Below are 23489 nucleotides of genomic sequence, written 5' to 3' on the forward strand. Positions count from 1 at the left end.
AAATCAGTCTGAAATGGCAGTCTGTCAGCATGTAATGTTCAGTGTGTTTTAGCTGCTTGCTTCATAAGACACCAGCATCTATCTGAGATGGGACAACACTTGGGTTTTGTTTTCTTTTAGTTTGCTCCTAAAGCATAAATATGGAATAAGGGGTCAATTATGGTAGCTTTGTTTTAACAGGAATCCTGTTCTAATAAAATATTTACGTCACCCGTCATTATTTTCCCAAATGCAATCAGTGTTCATGTCAGTGCTCCTTGACTATCATTTGTTGTACGGTACGCAGGCTGGCAATATGACAGTGGAACAAGCAGGTCCTGCAAGTGGCTCAGCAACATCTCCTTCTAGTTCTGTCCAAGTCCCTTTCTCAGGACTGTAGCAAATAGTAGAAGATTTGTAGGCCCCCTGTAACAGAACAAAAAGTCCTATTAAATGTGGCCTAACTAAAATCCAAGTCACGCATCAGCTTTAAAGATAAAAAGCCACCTTCCAAAGTGACTCGTGGTTTTGGGCCCTAACTTAAGAGCCCTTCAAGAGGTTTGGTTTTCACATGGGCTGAGTGCCCAGACTCTGCAAATCAAGCTCCTTTACAAGCACCTTATAAGCAGAGCTATAGGTGCACAGTCCTGTTAATCACTTTTGCCAAATTACACCTGATTTATATATTACTCCATTCGGTGAAAACAATCTGATAATAACTCATCTAAATAGAAAACCACAAAGGCGGAAAACCGCTCCATGTTCTTAACAAGTTGAAAACCAAACCAAACCTGCCCCTGAAGCTACTTCATCCCTTCTCTCCTCTCCATCCTGTCTGAGTGATAACACGCACTGGCCACAAGAGCTCATAAGGAATGGAAGGGTCATTACAGAAATGGGTACACACCATGCTCCAGCTGTAGCCTCCTACAAGGTAAATGCTGTCATCAAGGACTGCGCAGCCAGGGCCACTGCGACCCTCCAGAATAGGAGTCTGGAGGATATTCCACTGGTCACCTTTTGGATCATAGCATTCCACAAGCATTACATCGAGATGGGAGAAACCTGCATGAGGGCATTGAGAAAAGAGAACATGTGTTATGACATACTCTTTTGTTATTTGTTTTACTGTTAAATTTATTAAATTACAGTTACAATTTTATTATTACAATTATAACATTATTGTTAAACTTTCTTCTAGAAAATACTGCCATATACATTTAAGCCATCTTCCATAACGTTAATGTCTCATTATTTCAGTTCAAATAAATGTGTTGAAAGCTTTTACCATTAATTCTACAGTCTTCTACAAATCACAAGTACATACAAAACCTGAACAGATCAGAAAGTAACACTCAGTAATAACCTATCAATGATGAAAGCAGATGCAAGCAATATTCCTCCTCATCTATCAGTGCTAATGTGAGTTTGAACATGTAGGAAAAGACTGTGCCGGCAGTCTTCCTCAAAGGTCAGCAGATCTAATCTATTCAAAAGTCAACAGATTAAATCTCGCTCAGAAATCAATGTCTAACAAGTCAAGGTAGAGCTTAGACAACAGATGCCACTTTGTTCCACAGGGACAAGGTGCTTAGCATGACGGATGTGATGTTCAGGATCAGTTTCAATTTTCAAGCTGATTTAAGGTGTACCCTAAGCACGCAGCTGTGATGTGACAAAGTCTTTAAGGCAGCAGAAAATGTAACCAAAAAAAATGGTGGTCCTATCCTTCCCTGACAGACTGAAAAAGGCTCCAAGTGATGGTTGCCCGACAGACAGGTCTCAGCTCAAGACTCTCAAGCTGCATCAATTAGTATCAACTAAGTGACCTGAACATAGACATAGAACTCAGGAGTCCTTTTCCCTGCTCCAATATTTAGACATTTCCCTATATCAAACAACCTTCTTTATCAGAGCACCACAGTAAAATTACGGCTTTCTTAACATGTGGGGATGCTTTACTTGACACTGTCTTCTCCATCAAGATATGAGAGGAAAGAAAAGTTAAGATTTCCTAGAAAAGTACATTTGGTGATATTGGTACTTTGCAATGATGCTGCTTATATGAGGAGTATTTATGTCAGGGATGAATAATTTTGACGAAATAATTTTTTGTTGCTGTAAAGTTTTCAGGGAGCCATAGAAAGGCCACCGCTGCGCACCCAGAATCTGTCAAAAGCGCCGTAATAAACTGTGGTACGCACACGATTAGCTGCGATGCAGTAAAAGCACTGCTGACACTAGTACACGGATCCAGCTTCACAAGGGAGGGCTTTGCCATGGAGCCCTGCTTTTACTCCCTGCCTCCATGGAGAATTTGCAGCATTTCGTCCACACTTCAGTCCCCTCCCTCCTTCCTCTCCTTGCAGTTCCTCCTTTTGTTTCACTGCATAGAAGAAACCAGTTTTCCAAAAAGCCCTTCCTTCTATCAGGCAGCCGGCAGCTTTCCAGAAGCCTGGACGTTAAATACCTCTCACAACAGCGAGCAATTCATACATAGCTCACACTTAGGGCAACAGTCGTAGAGGCAAAAATGCAATGTTTATTAGAAGTTCCTTCTTTCCCAGAGTATGGTGGGTGAAATTGGGTGAAAAAATGGAGAAGGCAGGAGGGAAGCAATTCAAGTCTATGCAAACCAAGGCATGTGCTTTAGCTATAGGAAAGGTGTGACATGTTGACTTCTACTTTAGTAGGAGAAAAAGCCAACACTGGAGCTCTGCAATCTCTATGAAATTTGCAGGTGCACGTGTGCAGGCAGCTTTTACCCCCGTGAAAGGTCCAGTTCAGGAAGACCCATCACAACTCCGGGTGGGGAGGAGAGACACAGCAGCCCTGCACTTGGCTGCAGGGGTTTATACACTGGTACTATTTACCAGGGAAAATTTATATCTGAGACTTCTTCCCCTGCGTGCTCCACAGGCCCTCAGATCTTCAAAAGCAGCATGTGGCTTCAGAGCCTCACCGGGACTCAGGCGCCGGAGTCATCCAGCCACATGGTCTGGTGTTACTGGCAGTTAACATCACTTTTTCTTTTGCATTACAATTTTCTCTTTTGTTGTTGTGAGGCTTTTTTTTTAAGAGCAAGAAAGGAGAAAGAACTAAAACTGTGCATATAAACTGTCAAATGTTGTCACGGGACAAAGAAGCAGGAGCTATGCTTTTTTTTAAGTGGCTGGATTAAGCAGAATCTCTCTAGCAGTAATAGCAATGGCATGTAGGTATTAAGACAAAAATACTAGATGCCTAAGCAGTAGTTATTTAATATGAGACCTTTCCAAAAGATGAAAACAAGAGACCTCTAAAAAGAATTATAATTAACAAGCTACATTTAATACTAAAAAGAGATCTAAAGAGCCTAGTCCTAATATTTAATGGCTGGAGGTTCTTTTCTTTCTCTCTCTTCATTAAATCAGGAGCTTGTTTTTGTGTCTTGCTCTGAATAAAGCTCTCTCTAACTGCACATTTTGGAAAATGATTTACAGAGGAAAATATTGCTGGTACTTTCGGGTCAAAGAATAATCTGTTTGTTTCATTGAATTCTTGGTAATGACAAATTGTCCATGCCTTTGAGTAATGGAAGCTCCCATTTTTACTATCTAAAGCATTCATTACTCATATATTTAATGTACTATTATAATTTTAAAATCATTTGCATAAAATGTTTTTAAAATTGCTGGCTCAAGTGTCCTGTTAAATTGTGTTGCCTGGTTTTTAATGTATTTAACAATGACTGTCTAACAAAAATATTCTTTATCAGGAGACAAGGGACATTGAAATGCTTTTTCGCTGTTAAAAATGTGACCTTTCAAATGGTTTCCTCCAATTGCATACAGTCGATCATTCATTACAGCCAAAGTGTGGATTGCTCGCTTTGTGTTCATGTCCTGTTTTCGGGCCCAGACGTCCATCACAGGGTCATAGCAGTACAGCCAGGGGACGTATTCTCCATTGTGAACACCTCCTGCAAAGTAAACACACCTCTGTTAATTGATGTAAATACAGACACTGTGCTGCAGCAGGAATTTAGTGCTGTGATTTTAGGTTTTGGAGTTTCTGTTGTTGTTGTTTTGGGATTTTTTTTTGTTATATAGCAGGAATTATAAAAGACACTGGCCTGAAATATATATCTTGCCATTGTGAACTGCTCCTGCATGGGCTGCCAAAGGCTGGGGTAACGAAGACACGTAACGCCACTCGTTTGTCTCCAGATTGTAGCACTCCACGCTGGACAAGTAGCCAGTTTCGTTTCTTCCACCGATTACGTACAAGTTCTTGTCAAGGCGACAGGCGTAGAAACTGGCTCTCCTGGAGGACAGGGCAGAACAAAACAAAACAAGCCAACAACAAACCAATTAGCCACGTCAATCATTTTTTTTCCCCCTCTCCAGTTGTCTCCCTGAACTAAGATAGCTGCTCCTTCAAACGCTACTTCAGAGAGAAGTGTCACATGCTTACCAGCTATCCTAGAGACTGGGGCTTCTTTGCTAATCAAATGCATGCTCCACAACAAATAAATACTTCAGTTTTGGTGTCAAAACAATTAAGCACACATAAACCTGGCAGAAAACACCCCTTTTGAAAGCTATTTGTTGCTTTTTCATACCCGTAAAGATGAAAAGGTGCTCATTAATGTTTGGGGCATTACCTTGTAAGGGATATAACAACTCAGTAAGACAAAGTGAAAAATGAGGTAGATAATGTAACAATAATAAATTATCTTGACATTCACTTTCTTTATGGTCCTTCAAGGGTCATTGTTCCCAATTTACTAAGAGAACCACATCATCAAAATTTTTCTGCAATTATTATTTTTTCTTCTTTCTCCAGTACTGCAAATAGAACAACTTTCCTTACGCTAGGCACAATACTACATTTCCGCCCTTTAACTCAAAAGGTCTGTCTCCATCCAACTAACTCTGAGAAAAGTTTTAGCCACCTGTCCGCTTTCACATGCAACTCAGGTATGCAGGAAAATAATTAATTTTTCTGGTCAGGACTGCTAGGAATATACTAGTTTGTCTTCCTTGTGCCTCCACAATTAATGGTGAGTGTCTGTTGGTGAAGTAAAAACAGAGCAGTGGAAATTGAGAGACCTTGTTTGGTGTAATCCACTTTGAGGGAAAGCTCCCTGGATTATTCAGCAGCAGGAAGGTTTACCAGGGTAGAGGCCTTTAACTTTAAACTGTAATGATGTGTCAAAGAAAACTTCAAAAGAGCACAGCTAGGCTAGGATGAAGACCTGTACAAAATGTTGAATGACAAGAATTGTCAGTCCCAAACCTCAAATTTTTTCCTGGCTAAAACCAGAGTGTTGTGCAAGCCAAGACAAGCAGGCAGGTCAGGCACAGCAAGGTCTAGCTCTGACGGCCCCTGCAAAGCAGGCACGCTGGAGTGTGGCTGCAGCTCGCCAAATCCCGCTCCGTGGCTGACACAATGTGCTCTGGGTCCTGCCCAGGCATTGGAACTTGAATCCAGGAGCAGTTGCATATGGCACTCCTGAATTGCATGGTAAATCTTGGAGGCTTAATGCACCACCAAGGGCTCCATCCTGAAGATCACTGCAAGGCATTACAGAGCACAATAGCCTGCAGTTAACACCTCTGGTATGCCCCAACTCCTCCCCAGGCTTCCCTATGGTCATCCCATGACCAGATGAGCTAGCAAAGCCTGATGTGCCGTGTCTCCAACCTGCCATCTAGCCAAGCACATGTTCAGGAGCGTTTCCTTCAGTGAAGGCACGAATAGGATCTCTCTCCTTTATCCAGCTGCCTATTTTCACAAAATTTGCAATACGCTTTAACATTTTGGAGACATTTCCCTTTTTGTTAAATGTGGTTGAGACGGGCTGGTGGGTTTTAAGTTGGAGGAGAGGTTAGACAGACACAAAGACACAACCATGGAAACAGCAGGGCTGGCTGGGGAGTCAGGGAGCAGATCTGACACAGCATTGCCTGTTTCTGGCCATGCTTTTTGGATTTGGTGCACACCTGACAGGGTTCCTCTTCAGCCAGGGTCACTGAGCACCTCCTGCCTACCTCTTTGCTTTCACCTTGCCTGCACGCAGGCAACTTGGATGGTGTGGGACAGCATCCCTTGTTGAGTGGGAGTGGGAACACCACCACAGGGATAAGGCTACTGGAAAAAAAGATGCAAACAGGAGGACAGGAATACTGCTAAATGCCTCCAGCTCAACTGACGAATTAAATAAAATCATTTAATTTATCTGTCAATGGGCAGATAGAAACTGATGGCATATATGGCTCTGCATGGTCGGGCAGCAAATTGTGCATCTATGTTTTTAGCCTGATTTTCTATGGAAACAAAGCTTATTTGATTACACTGTACGTGTACTCGTGTCTGCCTCAGTATCGTCTCCTCAACAGAAACCTGCTGGCTGATCTCGCTCTGATTTGACAGAGGGTATAGATGTTGGAGGCAATCAAGTGCCTATATGTTTCCTGTGAGTATGTGACAGGCCAGAGGCAAGACAGCCCGCAGCGGCCCCAGAAGTAGGGAAAACTGCAGAGGTCTCATCCTATTAGACATCAGAGAGCCTGCACGGGCAGGCACACATTCTCTGAACCTCCCATGTCCGGCAGCCCCAAGGCACAAACCCACAGAGCGCCTGTCCTCACCGCCTGGGTGCTCCCCCATCCGCTTGTCTGTCCCCACGCACTTCCTCCGACAAACCCATTCATGAACTGTTCTCACCGTGACTTTTTAAACAGGTTTAATAAGCAGAGGTCGGCACAACTTGCAGGCGTTACTACTTTAACTAGGATTTCACTGACGTTATTCTGTACGTGTACTCCTGGTTTCATCCACACAGTGTCACTATAAGGAGCAAAAATGAAAGCGTCAGCACGCTTCACTCTTCTGCTTGGATGTGAATATTCGCTCTGTAGCTCTTGTCACAAATATTTTAAGCTTTTTGGTTTTATACTTTTCAGTGATACACTGTGTAAGGGGCATGCTGTTAAGCGATGACTTTTTAAACTGCTGTAAAATATGATCCAGATTAAAATACAATACAGCAATTTTTGCACGACAACTTTCCTCACAGAACTGGGAAGACACTACCCATTCTAATCAGATAACTGGAGTGCACTTCAGGATCTGAATATGGACAGTAAGACCATTATTTTGTTGTTTTCTTCAGGACTTGCAAGTATTCAATGTTCACGGGTCTCTGAAATGCTTTTCCTTCACATGCCTTCACTCAATGATCAACCCAACTAACTCCTTCTGTAAGTACACATATATAAAAGGGAAGAATTTCTTTCTGATTTACACAGATGATGAATTTATGCCCTGAAACGGGAAATAAAACTACCAGTCTGAGGTTTAAAACTACCAATGCTATTACTGATCATGGCAATACCTGGACCTCATTTCAGAGTCATTTTTAGAGTGTATGCTTTGCCTTTTAAAAACTGAAGTAATCTTAAAAAGAGTTAACACTACTATTATTAAATAATAAATAATAAAATTTTAGTGAAATTGTTTTGTCTCTTTTTCTGTGGCTTCTTCTCTCGGTTCACTTGGCCTCAGTGAGGACACTAACCTGCTCACTTCCACTTGTACTTCTTCAGGCTCTGGTTCAATGTCATGTTTTTTGCTGGTCTTTAAACAAAAACTTTTAACCAGGAATGTAAGAAAAAATAAGATGTTTTAAATGTTATTACGTTCCACACACCTTGTCCAGCTCTGGGCTGAGCTGGCAAGTTGCAACAGTACTGACTGCGGTCTCCAGCTGAGGCTCATGCCACAAGTTCAGATAGGTCTGCTACAAAGACCACTCCTTCAGTAGGCATGTTAGTCTAACTGAACTGCTCTCCAAAAAGCATCCCGTTGTTATTGTATCATCAGGCAGATGTGTATTTCAAAAGCTGATGAGTCATTTGCTGCTTCTCAAAACAATGCGCGCCTGAAAATAGTACATGCTTTTCAAAAGCATGTTTTTTTGAGATGCTCTTCAAATGAAAAGAAACCAAACTTAGCTTTAAAGAAAATACACTGATGGCTCTGAATCCATAACGGGATTAGACTTTTCTTTATAGCTCATATAGTAAAATCAATCAGATATGGATTTTAGCATCTGAGATAAAAGTTTACTCATCAAATATTTCATACAGATTTTCAACTTGAGAATATACTGCCTGTGAATGAGAGCCACGTTTACCTGGCAGTCATTTCAAAGGAGCTATTATAGTCTATCCAGCCAATTATTCTCAGACTAAAATTCCTAAGTAGGTTTTGACTTGATGGACCATAATGACTCAGAAAAATCCATTAAACAGTCTGTCTTGTCAATGGTGCCCGCGTTATGCCAGCAGAGACAGGGCGTGACCCTGTACTCCTGAGGGGGGGGAAAATAGCCTGTTTACTTTAACAGGAACTTTATCCGACTACAGGAGCTGGGAAAGAAGATTGCATAAAAGCTCCCTCTTGTTTGCATGATCTTCTAAAAACTGGGCCAGACTCTACCTCTAAAGGCAGCAACAACTCTGAGGAAGTTATTAGGGACGAGCAAATAAATCATTAAAAATATTTTAGACAGTAATTTGAAAATCTCTTTTTAAAAATAATGGTTAAGCCTATGAGTTATGTATCCTGAACGAAAGAGGTGACAATCAACGTTGTCATAGTAAAGCCCCTTGCAGAAGGAACTATATATGAGTGGACCATTACATTTAAATAACGCCATAAAGGGCTGAGATGCTAATGCATTATGGTTTACTACTGGGCAGCTGCTAAGCAATCGCAACGCGCAGTGGAGTTTCTAACTCTTGGCTGAAGGCGGCAGCTTCCACCAGCACACAAGGCAAGTCGTATTCAGCACCTGCAATTATAAACTGATTTTCTAGTAAAACACAACTGGCCACTGTGGAGGTGGAAAAACTCCTACTGTCTCCTTTCTCCAACCCTTAACTACCAACTTCTGCCTTCTGAGGTTTGTCAGCCAAATAAACCCAATGGTTCAGCCAGCCGCACACGCCCTTCAAGAGTTTTGCTTGCAGATACCCAGAGGGCCTAATTAGGACACAGATTAGGCTCCACAGAAGAGCTTCAGGCTCCGTACAAACACGAGTCAGCCTCCCAGTTCCCTGCGGACGACCCGCACCACGATGTGCAATTTCATGCAGCACACCTCCTGTCTCCCCCACTCCAACACCTGAGCTGGTGGTGACTCCATCGGGGGAGCTGAGCCAGAGGGGAAGGCGTCCCTCTGTTTTAAGGTAAACAACCCAGTTGTGGGATCATCCCATAGTGCTGGCAAGAGGGAGGGAGAAGCCAGAGACTATGATGAGTTATGGTCCTCTTCTTATCTCTATTTATATGGCTAATTTCATCAGTTTGCTCAGTTTCAACAGGGAACTTCCTCAGATCTGTTCCACTTGTGCTTTTTCATGCAGTGGTACAATGCAGTATTTTTTGCTGACAAGCATTGCACACAGGTCTGCGTATGGACTTAGGTCAATCAGACTGAATCCTGAACAAAGGCCCTTCAAAAACTCTACAGACTGACATTTTACCTCTGAAAATTTGAAAGGGCAGCCATATTTCCATGCATCTCATAATACACACCTTGAATCGCAAGGTTGCACCGAGTTCAATATATTTACGACTGCTAGACACCTGAACACCGGGGGCAGCCAACAGAAAAAGAGCTATAATACTGACAGATCATGGAATAAGGAAAGGGTCTTAGGAAGGCAGTATGAGATCTCTTGTACATTAGATCCATAAGAAGATGAGTGTTGAACTGAAGGATGGACACTGAATGCTCTTTCATAAAACAACATTATAATAATAGATCTTCTGCCTTTGAGATTCTTCTTAGGAAACATGCATCTTTCAGTTCAGGTTTGGAGGACTTTTTACCTGCCAAGATAGGATTTGGGATCCAGAGGTAAGTTTATGCCATCTTTACCGGTCATTGCTCAAGTCTACGTGCACGTCTGCTCTTTGATACACAGTTAAGATTAAAATGTATGCTGCTGTAATATGCATTAGCTGACAGTAACTTCACTCAACGACCACCCAAGACTAAGAGTCCTCTGACAAGGTGAGTCATGTTGAGTCATGTTGAGGAGAGATCTTGTCTGGCGTGGTGAAACAGGACAGGGTCAACACGTGAAGGTTTCAGTTCTCTATAAGATGTCTGACTGCACTGCTTATTTACAGCAAACTCATCATGACGCTTCAGAGAACATGACAGGACACTACGAAGACTTCAGAAAAATCTTTCAAACCGTACTCAGCCAACCAGTAATTGCACAAAGTCCACGTTATTTTGCATGAGTTAGCACTGCAGGATTTGGAATCTGGAGTTTTGAATTCAGAAGGTTTAAAAAAAATTAGGAGACAAATAGGATGCAACTGCATGCTGAAGTTTTATCTCATTATTTTCACAGCTTCTGTAGGCCTCCTTACTCCCAGAACTATGACAAACTTCAGCTGCTCCTAGGATGACAAAACATATATTGAACAACATGTAGTAGTAGGTTTTTACCTCTCTTGCATGGGTGGAAGTTGTATCCAGCTGTTAAACCTGGGATCATATCGGCTAACAAAGTTTGTACTGTGTTTCCCTGTAAAGATAGATTATTTTGACACTCAGCTGTTTGTTTCATGTATTTAACATCATGATTGCAATATATATTACATATATTTCACAAGTTGACAGCTTTTATGAAGGGTTCCCCCTTTTACAACAATGTATGATTACACTATGTGTACAGTAATATTTCAACAAATGGGGCACTGCAAGGTTTGAATTAGCAACTGTTAGCAGTAAAAGCAGATAAGAGATTATTCTTGCTCTCTGTAATAAGATTTTGAAAATATGTCTTTAAATTTACTTATAGATGCTGTGGTACTTTCACAGCCGCAATAAATCACAGCAATAAACAAAATTACTGCCCAAAATAGGGTATCCCCACAATATTTTTAAGACTAGAGTATTTTGTGTCAGGTAAAAAAATCGAAGAGAGAATATGTGCTTTTCTTTCTCCTCATATCATCTCTATGTGGAACGCGGCAAAAAAAACCCTTGTGCAAATAACCAGGAGCTGCATAAGCCATCAGCATGGGGTATGCAGTGTTTGCACTAGATGGTTTATTCTGCCATGTACTTTCAGTGTTAAGTTAGAAGGAATTACACGTGTGCATCGAAGGGGGAATACACTCCTAGAGTTTTATTCCAAGTGTGTTAGCTAAAATATGAAACATGAGCAACATACACCAGCTAACTACCTTATCCCTGCTGTCAAGCACAAGAACTGTATTCATGTCTTCACGATATTAAGATTTCACCTTATTTTACATGCAGATTGACATCAAAGCAAGAAAACTGAAGCAAGAGAGTGTATGGCAATTTCCTGTAACACCTGAGACTTCAACAGATGAGGATCTCGGAAACAGAAACCTTTGTTTATGTATGTGTGACTAAAAAATTGAATTAGAGGCTTCACAGGCCAGCAGAATAACCCAACTGCGTATGTCACAGTTCTATAAATGGTCACTGGGTATTCTACAAGGTGAATATTTTTTGCATCGGAAAAGCTTCTGTAGGATTGGCTCGCTTGCTTGTTTCGTTCTGCACTTACTTCAGCGTGTGTAAATAGACCATCAAGACTGTAGACAAGAATAACGGCACAGCTAGACTTTATATTGGTAATAATTTAAGTTCATGTTCTACAAGGAAACAGAGAAAGAAACCATGCTGACCACCCCGTCTGGAAGCAAACCTTCCCTCGCTATGTGTAAGTCTGTTCTACGTGAGAAGGTAAAGCAGAGGACTGATGAATAATGCAGCATTTCCCTTCCGATCCAGTGTGGTGCCTAATGAGGACCAAAGCTGAGCACTACTCAAACAGGTCCCAGGATATAGCGCGAGATCTCCATACACTAAGGGCAACTGGTCATTCTGCCATCGGGTTTAGTGAAACGAAGCTTTGCTTGTGCTCTCTATATGAATTCTTTTAGTCTATACAGACAATTTAGAAAACGAGGCATTGAGAGCTATAGATTCAACGAACAGTAAAACAGTTACAGCAGGCATCATGCCTATGTGTCATACACATATTCACTGCAACTACCATGTATGTAGAAGATTGTATAGCACAGGGTAGAAAGAGAAGGGTTTAGTGAACCTAGGGTGGGAACACAGGATACAGATCTGGTCACCTCACAGGAAGGCGGATGAAATCCAGCTAGAACAGGCACAAAGAAGAGCTACTACGGTGACAGGAGGAACAGAAAGTTTACCTTATGGCAAGAGACAAAGAACTTGGCTTGTTCCACCTAGGAAAACAAAAGCTGAAAGGGGATAGGCGTGCTGTCTGTAATACATCAGAGGAACAAATCTCCAGGAGGGGAAAAACTATTAAGCTAAAGGCCAACTTTGGCATGAGAACAAGGTGATTTAGACAGTCAAAGAATACATTTTACTGGAAATTAGAAAAAGGCTCTCAGTCATTTAGAGCAACCGGATTCTGTAACAGCTTTCCAAAGGGAGTAGCCAGGCTAAAAACTGTAGAATCATAGAATCATTTAGGTTAGAAGAGACCTTGAAGATCGAATCCAACCACTAACCTAACACTGCCAAGTCCACTGCTAAACCATGTCACTAAGCTCCACATCTACATGTCTTTTAAATACCTTCAGGGATGGTGACTCAACCACTTCTCTGGGCAGCTTGTTCCAATGCTTGACAAACCTTTTGGTGAAAACATTTTTCCTAATATCCAATCTAAAAGGGATATTCCAATTGCTTTTCGAATGGAGCTTAGAAAATTTACAAAGTGGGACTATATGATGCCTGTGATGGCAGGAAAAGCACTTGACCCATTTAAGCTGCCTGGTGTAACTGGTCTGACTGTAGTTTAATTTTGGACTTCAGTTTGAAAGAGAACTGTATCTATTATTTTGTCTTGCTCATCAGTCAGGCGGTTACATGTTAGCAAGCATCTGTCAGAACATAGAAACTGTGACAAGTGATCAGAAATCAGGATTAGTAAATCAGGACAATGAGGACAAATCAGAAGGCAGATGCTGCTCTCTGCTCTCTACAGGAAGGTCTCTGTAGCCGTGCCAAAAGGTGAAGGGCTGTGAAGTTTATGAAGGTTGGTCTCAAATCCATGCCTGTGTTCTTGCAACCTGCTCTCATCAGCATTTACTTGTGTGGGGATCCCTTGTGACTGGAAAGGCATAGCCACAGGAGGATGTAAAAAAGCGAGAAAAAATGTCTCTCATGTTCTCTAGGTCAGGAAGTCAAGGAGCAGCATGGAGGGGGCATGGGTGCTCCTTGGGGTCCACCCAGCTTCTGAAAAATCTGCTGGTCTGATGGCTAAAGAAATGTATGGTGCTCCTCCTTCTGTTGCTTCTATCTCAAGGATAATTCTGTCCTGAAGAACACCTGGCACATTCTCATTCAAAGCGAAAGCCTTGTAATGCTCTCACAAGACAGCTCCAGCTAGGTCCATCTGAAGCCCCTTCTGTGCTATGAGGATAGCAGACAAGGGCTTTTACATAAACTCAAGTGGGTATGTGTGAGCAGCTCCCATGTAGCTGCGCGTTTAGAGCAAATCAGTTCCAAGAAAGAACTAGCCCAGCAACGGCACAGGATGTAGTTTATGATTTCAGGTCTGCTTTTTGTGACAAGTAAGATCCATTTCTCTCGAGCTAAATTCATAGAGAGATCAGTATCAGCGATGCTCCTCCCTCTTTTATCCCTATCTTCTCTACAGAAAAAATCACTGCACCAGTATTCACAGAACAAGGAAGCTATTAAGACATCTTCGGCAAAATCTTCAGCTCAGGAGCTGATCAAGGCAACCTTAGACCTAAGGAACTATCCATCTCACAAACAGTTGTGCTTGTCTCCTACCTCAGATGCAGGATATGTACCCCTTCTAACACCTCTCCATCACCTTGTGACTCATTTTCCACATCTTTAAATTGTGGTTAATTATACTTCTTTTCTTTTATCCTTCATGTGACATGGTCATTTAATTATAAACTGTCTGGATCAAGGTCTGCCTCTTATTATCCATATGCCTACCACCAAGCACAACAGGGGCCCTCGGTTGTTGGATGTGGCTGACACTCCTAATAATAATTATCATTAATGATACCACACTATCTCCTGTTTAATATAAAGGAGATTGAACAATAGAACTGAAGGGCTCTTCTCCTAAGACATTTAATAATATTTTTAACTACACCGGAAATATGCGAATAGAGTGGACTGGATTGTTTGTCTCAGGTTTTAGGAAGTGAACAGATGTAACAATTTTCTATAATTTGGTTTAGTGCAGATGCTGAAATGGGGCATTCACAATAAAATATATGCAGTATATGTAATTTCAGCTGGATCCTCTGGTGTTTTAAAGTAAAAATGTGTACCTGCAAGCTGTTTTATGGTTTCTCAGTCATAATTATCTCTGTTACACAGACTGCTACAACTACAACTCTTTCTTCGTGTGCAAGCTTTTTAACAATGTCTTGACAATTTTGTGAATTTTGCAAGGCATGGTATTCTCCTTTTGCTTTGCTCAGAAGCCTGTTAAATTGTTTAATTTCTCTTTGCGGTAAATTTATGAAGTAATCAAATCAAAGAAGGTAGCAGCAGATAATCTATATGAGAAGCTCTTGCACAAGACTAAAAAAAGGACCAGTTTAAGAATCTCTGAGTCTAGATAATTAACACATTAACAACTTTAGCTGTGAGTATCTGGTTTGACAATAGAAAAGAAGCATTCATCTACTGCAATTGCATTATTATATTATGACTGGAAGGAGACTGGAAATGAAGGTTAAAATTCTTAACAGCTGCTGCCTGGTGCATGCACTTGAAAGAGTCTGTTCTGCTGCCTGTGGCATTTCTCAAGGGATGTGGGAGCTGATGAATGACGGAGATGCTAATGCTAAAGTACTAGATATTTATTACATGAATATCTAAAAGTAGCCTTTACTAGGTTCAACAATTAGGCTGAGGGTCCTCAAAATCCCTTGCTAATGACTACATCAGCTGACCTGATGGACAGACAGACACAGGAAGACAAACGCTGCCTGTGCCTTTTAATATGCTATACATACCATTAGGGTTCCATTGGTCTTCTCCTCCCAGAACGAACAAGAAGTTTTCCACTTCCACAACACAGTGATGGGCACTGTTATATGGCATAACTGCAAGTAAAGCAGGCATTCTTTGTCAGATCAGGGCACTGATTCCATCAAGTATTTTCCAAGTGAAAAATACATTTCCAGTAACGAAATACAACACTGGGATTAAATCTGTATTAAATAATAGGGGAATGCATCACTCCAAGCATGCATGCCCACTGAAGTAGCAGCAGACAAAACCACTTACTAGTAATCTTATGTTATTCGATCTTGCAGATAATTGAGGAAAAAAGCTGTAATTCTGGTCCCTCGGCACACCCCCACCTGCCCAACTGTTGTATATGCTGCTCTAAAAACAACCTGTAAAAAGGGTGAAGTTGCCTGATATTTCCCTGAAAATAAGCAGATGCTAGGAATTCTAGTATGCTAGGAAACATTAAAAACCCCTCAGCCCAGCTTTGTTCTGCTGGTAATGTTTCCACAAGAAGAGTCAGTGTGTTCAGTAGCTTTCTATTACACAGCAATGAACAAGCTGCATTTCCATACAGTTTTAAGTTTTTAAATTAAGGTCCTGCTGATTTAATGCCTTTTCCAAATGTATACGCTTAATTTCCTGTACAATGTCATTAGCAGCACAACCACACATTTTCTATTCATCTAATCAGGAAGCCCTTTGTTAACAAAGATCAAAACTGTGGCATTAGGTTTGCAATATCCCTTTTTTTTTTTTGAGCTGTTGAGATTGCTGTGGACCAACTACAGTTGTAATGACTGATTTTTTTAAATTTACATTTTCCACTGCAAGTACTAAGACACAGAAGAAAGGGCTTATAAATACATAATACGTACATACTATTGTGGTGTGCCATACGGCACTGTCGTGATGTTATATGGTAAATGTAAACTTACACAGCATTAGTTATCGTACCACATAGAGTAGTTTTGGCCCAGTGACACCAGTAGGAAAAATGATGTCCTTGTTCAGCTCATCATATGGGCACCTTAAATCTAGGTGAGGACAAATGGGGAGGTGATGTGCATGTACAGGCAGGGAACTTATTGCTTGACACGGATCAACAGAGCACTTAGGAAACCAGTGCAGTGGGAAATCAATATGACTCAGGGCCAGCTCTTACTTTGTGCTCTTTTGCCAATGCCAAAAAAAAAAAAAAAAAAAAGAGGCAGCCTATCTCACACTTGGATTATTTTGGGTGATATATCTCTCATTTCATTTGTTTTATTATCTTTTATTTTTCTCAGAATGCAGTTGTGCAGTATAGCATATGCAAATAATAATAAGAAGAAATATGCACAGCTTTGTTATTTAGGACACATTTTCTTAAAGATCAAGTGGGCTCATTTAAGCTTCTTACTAAAGTTTTTGCCAAGGCAATGACGAATAAGTAAGGTACGTTTTTAGTTTCTAGTAAAGGTCGAATATCATTTTCATAGTCTGTGTTCTTACAAGTCATGTAAGTGAAGCAATTTTTAAATTGAGCAGCCAAGTACAGTGAAAGTTCATTAATTAAGGTTATTTGTAACTAGTACACTTTATACAACTGGGAAGTAATCCTATACTAGGCATTGCATAAGATTTCATACTACCTATAGATTCCTACAGCGGGTTGAAAGAATTAAACAGATTTTTGTAATTTCCTTAGCCCCCAAGTTGTATTTATCTCATTCTATAATCTCAGACATTTTTGACATTTTAAAATCTTCTCTCTCAAAAAGCCAGCACTTCCCTTGATTTTTTGGATGCTTCTACTACAGAAGGAATTTGGGTGTCCCCTGGGAAATTTGCTGCCTTCCTTAGATGCTGCCTTCCTCTCAGGAAGAGACTTCCCAGGATCAGTCTGCAGTGGCTTCAATTCTTATCTAATCCAACGCTCTGTTATGGTTTCCAACTAGGTCCAAGCCCGTGGCTGTACCCTCAACCAGGCTCTTCCATTGGTCAATCTGGAGAGATCTAGCATTTATCAAAAGAACTCTCTGCAGGCAGCACACATGCATATTTTTCACATGTTGTGTTTTCATTTCTGCAAACATTTTTGTTTATTTATCCTCCACATTGACACAAACAGGGCCAGTAGAGGAAGAAATTGTATTTTAAGCTTTTCTGCTGTTCCCATGCATATAAACTATGCAGTAAGACTCCCACACTTATGATGATAATTAAACCTTGAAAACTAAGGGCTTAATCCTGGCTCCTACTTAACTCGATGGCAACATTCCCACTGACGGGGGATTGGGCCCAAATGACCCGAACTACCATCCGTAACTCACGGAAAAGCTAAAAGGAAGCTTGCCTTAGAAAAGAGGGTAGTATTTGGGCCTCAGAAGGAAAGGTGACTGCAATAAAACACTGCAGACCTTTAGTACGACCTTTGTTTCTCACCGAGCTTTGGGGAAAACTCTGCTCTCGGCCTCATGAATCTGCACATGGGGCTGGAGGCAGCTGGAGAAAACAGGGAGGCCAGAGCAGTACTGGGGACATCTAAGGGGGAAGGAGTTTTGGCACTCAAATTGTGAGATTGCCAACATCGCAGTCTTTCTCCCTGACCATCTTCAGGGTCCCTCAGAATCATGAGTTATACACAGAAATCAAAACGACAGGAATGGACAAGTCTTTTACCACTATAAAAAGCCCTTTGAAAACACCAGAAAACTTGTGTTGCAAACTGTAATTCCTTATGAACACACACCCACATAGGACCTAACTCTTCATAGATACAGTCAGAATTACACAGCAATGAGCAGGCTAAATCCAGCCTCTAGCAGCAACAATCTTAAACTCAGTGGGCTTGCCGGGGTGTAAAAGGAAGAATTTGGCCCACCACACAGTCTGGCCAGGCTGCTGCTTTCATTAATTCCATACGAGCCTTTTTCTGCTGTTTTGCTTTAATAATGTGAAAATCCCATCTTCTCGTTTTCTGATTTCAACTCAGTGGAACACCTGCCTGCCCCGCAAAAAGGGTAGCTGAAGAGAAGTTTGTACGCCACGCTCAAACACAGCCCGGTGTGAGTTTTTAGCGTGTCAGTCAGTGAGTTAGAGGGAAAGGGTAAGGAGAAGCTAATCAGGATGAAATGAGATTAAAGGCTGTCTAATTTTACAGCAACTGTGATCCATCAGCCACTGTGAAAGTGACAGTGGAAATGAATGATGGAGACAGACAGGTGGGGCTGTACATTTCACTGATTTATCCTCAAATGCACTGGGCCTTATTTTATTGAGTGAACATGACCGCATTTATCATGACTGTCATCTAAACCCACTTCCCTCCATTTAAAAAGGTCACTTTACTAGGAGGGAGTAGGATAGAGGCACTTTCAAAACAGATTTAAAATTTAATAACACATGTTTATGAAACCCTGTGCAAGAATTCTCAACTTTATTAAAGGCCGATTTAGAAGGAAGGAGAAAAGACTATTAAAAAGAGGAGAACATGGCAAAAAGCCATGGTGGTCTGAGAAACATGCTTGGCTACCAAGGTGATCGGTGCCAGAGAATTACGTGAGATGGACAGATATAAAGATTAGTCAGAGCAGGCAGAAGCCACCTTTTCTAAGCTCCTGCCCCTCACACACACTTCCCAAAGCTTGGGAGGCCCATGGTTAACAAACCTGTGCTTTCCTGGACCAAGAGCACAAATGAGTTCAAGCAGCCCTAAAGAAGACAACACCCCCACCAGCCCCCTTTCCATGCCATTTATGTATGATGGGTAGCAGACCCTTGGTAAGGTGGGAGGCAATTTCTCGGGTACAGGTACGTATCATGCAGAGCTTTCTAGGTCAAAGCCAGATGGGTGATTTATGCTTGAGAACGACCGGAAGGCAGCGGAGTCCGAGACTGCAGTGGTGTTTGCTAAGAAATACTTCACTACGCAAACATCACTGACATTGTGCAAGAGGTGACACTCACGGACGTTCTTCAGATGCAGACGCAGGTGGAAGACACAGCAGCACTCTGCAAACCAAGACAGCTGTCCTAGGCAAAAATTGCTCACATATGCTAAACCTTGGTTAACGAAAAGCACCAGATAATGGTCTGGGACCTGCTTTCAAAAACAGAATCCACAGCTTATAGCCAAACACTCATGAAACCAAACACTCTCAACCACAATGCCTGTGAGGTCAGCCAGATGCAATGATGCTCCACAGGCACCTCCAACTTTTGTTTGCAGGTGACAGTGACACACCTCCCTCACCTCACAAACAATAATGTGTGCTGTTCTTCTTACCCAGTTTTGCTTAGTTTCTGCCAACAATTGCACATTTAGGAAACGGCATCTGGCTGTTCTCCATACATTAATCAAGGGGTCATCAGTTCCTCCTCCTTACACCTGCCCCTGCCTATTGCCACTTCAACACTAACTAGCACGGGAGAAGGGAGAACAGGAATGGCATTTCTCAAGACTGGAGGAACCCCCCATGGCAGGGGGGTTGGAACTAGATGATCTTTGAGGTCTCTTCCAACTCTAACCATCCTATGATTCTATGATTCTATGATTCTAATCCGCTCTGGTCCCAGGAGATGTGAAAGCTGGGATACAGTCCACAGCCGTTCCCCTGCTCTGCTAAAAACTCCTTTCAGATTCTTCTACTTAAAAGTCAAAAAAAAAAAAAATCCATAGATATTTCACCACCCTGAACTGTTCAGCTGCTTGAGATACAGGAGGTGCTGTGAGGAAAGCCAAGAAATCTCTTGCTCAGCTACTGCACAGCTCGAGCATAGCCCTTTCAAGACTCAGTACACAGCAAGAAGTCATGCTTATCATCTCTAATGACCTGTGCAGATGACGCAAGAGAAGAATGTGTTTCCAGAACCAGGATGTCATTACCAGAGGACATATGGAGTCAATAATGACCTTCCACAATATTAACAGCCTAACCTGTTTGCTACGTAATATTCAACCACTGCTACTCGAAAATCGTTATTTCCACAGCTCCCCAGAGGGCAAAGTAATGTGAGAAGATGTCTCTTTCCAGTAGAGAAGGCACCTACAAACTCACTTTAGGAGACTATGATTTGCTCATTTCATTCCCAACCCTCTCCCCAAAATGCTGGCCAGACCACAGCTGGTCCAATTATTTCTTGAGAACAGAATATCAGATACTGTTCACCTTTCTTTGTTTCATACATCATTTCCAAGAAGACTATGCATTTATTACTGAATGCTACTTGCTATTTCTCACCAAGGAGGTTATATAAATAAACACTAGGATTCCTCTGTGAATTGTTCACTTCAATTGTTTGTTATTTAATAACTGTGGGGAAAGACTGACCACAATAAGTATGAAATTCTAGCTTTGGTGAACATGGTGGGGGTTTTGCCACTAACTTTCAAGGCATTGAGTTTTCAACCACTGGTATTTTCTACTCAAAAAATATTGAAACAAAGTTAAAAGACGAGAATAATCAACAGTAGATGGCAATACCTCTGTTAACACTCCTATTGCCAAACTGCACCTTGTCACCCCAAATTCAAGCAAAGAAACGTGAAGTATTTTTTCTAGTCAAATGTCAATCTTAAGTCAAAGCGCAATTCAGTGGGGGAAGCCTGGGACAATCCAATTGCAGTCACCATAAGCAGAAAATCTTAAGATGATCAGGATGAAGCACTGTGCCTCAAAGTCACCTTTGGGAACAAAGGACTAGTATAGCTCAGGTCCAGCCGCACCACAGAGAACTCCATCAGGTCAGCTAGAAACTTCACAACCTCTTCATCCCCATGCCAGTTTTGTGGCAACTGCATTCAAGCCATCACAGGTAGGATGGGCACAGGGCAGCTGAGTTCATCTAGGACACAGCCCTGACTTCACCTGAGGCTGCAGGTAAGCAAAGGTAAAATGCCACCCTAACCTACATTCAATTCAGGATAACATAAGCACTCAGAAAGAATTATCTGAGCAGATAAAAATCCTTGGATTCATTCGCAACATAGTGAATTGTATTTCATATAATTAAGATATTTCATATTAATTAAGATATTTCACATTCTGAAGGTATTTCTTACTAATGAAAATATCTTTTTTTTTCATTCAAATGTCAGGAGTTATTCTTTTGATACATTCTCTGGAATAACACCATCCAAGCTTTTTCAGCGAGGTTCTCAGTGTAAGTGTTCTAACGGTCTAAATTTTTCATATGTGAGCATCTGAAATAAGACACTTAAATTCATACTGAGGCACCAGATCAGGCAAACATAACATCAAGAATATCTGGCATGGTCAGCTGCCCCCTGACAGAAATTATTTTAAAGCTACTTGGATGCAAGTTCTGAGTACAGACCTATCTCCTTCCATGGGTGAAATTCACTCTATGGCAGAACGTTCTATGGGTTTGCAGCAACACATACATTCGGCTGTTTGCAAGAACAAATTTTACCCATGTACTTTCAAAGCTGCAAGCATCCATTTGGATTTCATTTGAATAACAAAATAAAGCTGCCTACTCAGATCAACAGTGTCTGAATAAAATAGGAAAATAATGCATTCCCACCTTAAAAGCTAACGTTCTAAAAATCCTGACACAATCCTCCCCGTGCAATGTATAGCAAACTTCTGCACCCCCCCCCCCACTGTTGCCTCCCCCACAGAAATGACTCCGTGCAGCTGGACTGCCGATACAGTGTCTGAGAATCGCATATATGTGAACACATCAAACCTCTTGGCATGACGTGGAGCCGGGGAATGTAACGCACAGTCCTGTGGGAAGGTTCAGAGCAACAATCCCTCTTGTTTTGTTACCCTCTGCTTACCCACCAACCTGCTGAAAGCTGACCCTGCCCACCCAGATGCCCCACCGACTCCCACAGACCATTTATCAGGAGACACTTGTTGGTTATGCAATGGTACCTCAGTGATGGTTGCTCCCCAAGAGAATATGCTGTGCACCTACTCAGGCCTGGATTTATGGTCTCTAAAACGGAGCCCAACATATATTACTGTGGAATGATGTCTCGTCACATTCTAACAGTTTCATGATGAAACTTTCATGTGTGACATTGTGCACACCAAAATCTCCTCATTGAGGAAATAATGAATAATCCCTAATGAGAGAAAACCACAGCAGAGTTGCCAGAAAGCTCCAGAAAGAAATACTATTTTGTCCCACTAAAGGCCTTCAGATCTGTCAAGATGGCAGCTTGAGGACACACATTCCCTTTTCTAACAGAGCCACAGAACGGAAGACTCCAACCAGGAGTGGCACACTAACAGCCAGGTACTTGCATCCATTTGTGGCTCAGTATCTACCTGACCTTGAGATGCATGCATTCTCCTGGTCTTCTCTGAAGGTAACCTTCCAAGCTCAGGACAACCACAACCATTCCTTGCGTTTTCCTGGCAGGATCCTGGTCAGAGACCCATGTCTTTAAAAGAATTCATCACATGCAGCAAGATCTTACTTTGCCCCCACTGCCCCAAAAGTCGAATCTTTCACTATTTTCTCTCTCGGCTTCAGCACTCTCCACTCTTGACTAACACGTTTTTTTAAAGGAACCAAAGGTTTTTTTCTTCCCATTAGGTCTTGAAGCCATTCCAAGGGAAGAAGAAAAATGTGATTTTCCATTTGGAAAATTCTACTTGGAGGAGGGATGTGCCTGTATTTCACCATATTAGAACAGCGGTTTCGATACACTTAAGTTCACTCAAAACAGATAAACTGAAACCTCCAAAACTGAACTGCTATGGATTTTTTGACTTTCCCTTTTAAATACTTCAGTATTTACAAACAAAAGGTCTTGTTTACAAGAGAGCCCAGCACATACCTAAAGCTCTACACATAAAGCAGAAGAGAGTGGAAGGAGGATCTGTCCAATGCTTACCACCAGGTAAAAAGCTTAAAAAATTGTTTCTTTGCCATAAGACATATACTTTGTACAGGTATGTCAAAAAAAGTCTGAAACGTACATGCCGGACTTACTGCATGCCCAAGCACAGCATGCAGAAGCAGAAACATCCATGTAGTATTCCATTAACGTATCTAGGCTGCCCAGATAAAGTTCAGGTGTCCCTGCCAGGGACCTCAAGAAGGCTCTGAGTTCATCTTTACTGGACAGGCCACTCAGACAACACCCTGTCGAGGTGCCGAGGGCATCAACAGGACCCAATGACCCTGAGCAGCCTGGGGTCTCCCCCAACACCACTTGTCCATGGGGCGCATGAGCCCCAATTCAGCTCTGGCCTGGGCACGCAGACCTGGCCTGGATGGACCCCATGTAGGTACGGTGTAGCACATCTCCAGTCCTGTCTTGGGCCTTGTCTCCTGGATGGACTTTGGACCCATGTGGAGGCCTGTCCTCATGGAGCCACCAGCCCCACCGCGCCCTGACACATACCTATAGATGAGAACGTTGCTGTCCGAGCAAGGACAG

General features: G+C 41.9%; 1 protein-coding gene across 1 annotated transcript in view; it reads right to left on the reverse strand.

The window, feature by feature from the left end:
- Nucleotides 1–264: 264 nt before the first annotated feature.
- Nucleotides 265–23489, reverse strand: part of KLHL14 (kelch like family member 14) — a 63099-nt gene continuing 39874 nt past the window's right edge. Inside the window, exons 3-8 of the mRNA XM_086609254.1 lie at nucleotides 15085–15174; nucleotides 10496–10574; nucleotides 4094–4284; nucleotides 3782–3940; nucleotides 887–1044; nucleotides 265–405 (exon numbers count right to left, since the gene is read on the reverse strand). Coding sequence (XP_086465380.1) covers nucleotides 265–405; nucleotides 887–1044; nucleotides 3782–3940; nucleotides 4094–4284; nucleotides 10496–10574; nucleotides 15085–15174 — 818 coding nt within the window. The remainder of the gene's footprint in view (nucleotides 406–886; nucleotides 1045–3781; nucleotides 3941–4093; nucleotides 4285–10495; nucleotides 10575–15084; nucleotides 15175–23489) is intronic.

This window comes from Tauraco erythrolophus, chromosome 3, assembly GCF_009769465.1.
Source record: "Tauraco erythrolophus isolate bTauEry1 chromosome 3, bTauEry1.pri, whole genome shotgun sequence".
NCBI classification, from domain to species: Eukaryota; Metazoa; Chordata; class Aves; order Musophagiformes; family Musophagidae; genus Tauraco; species Tauraco erythrolophus.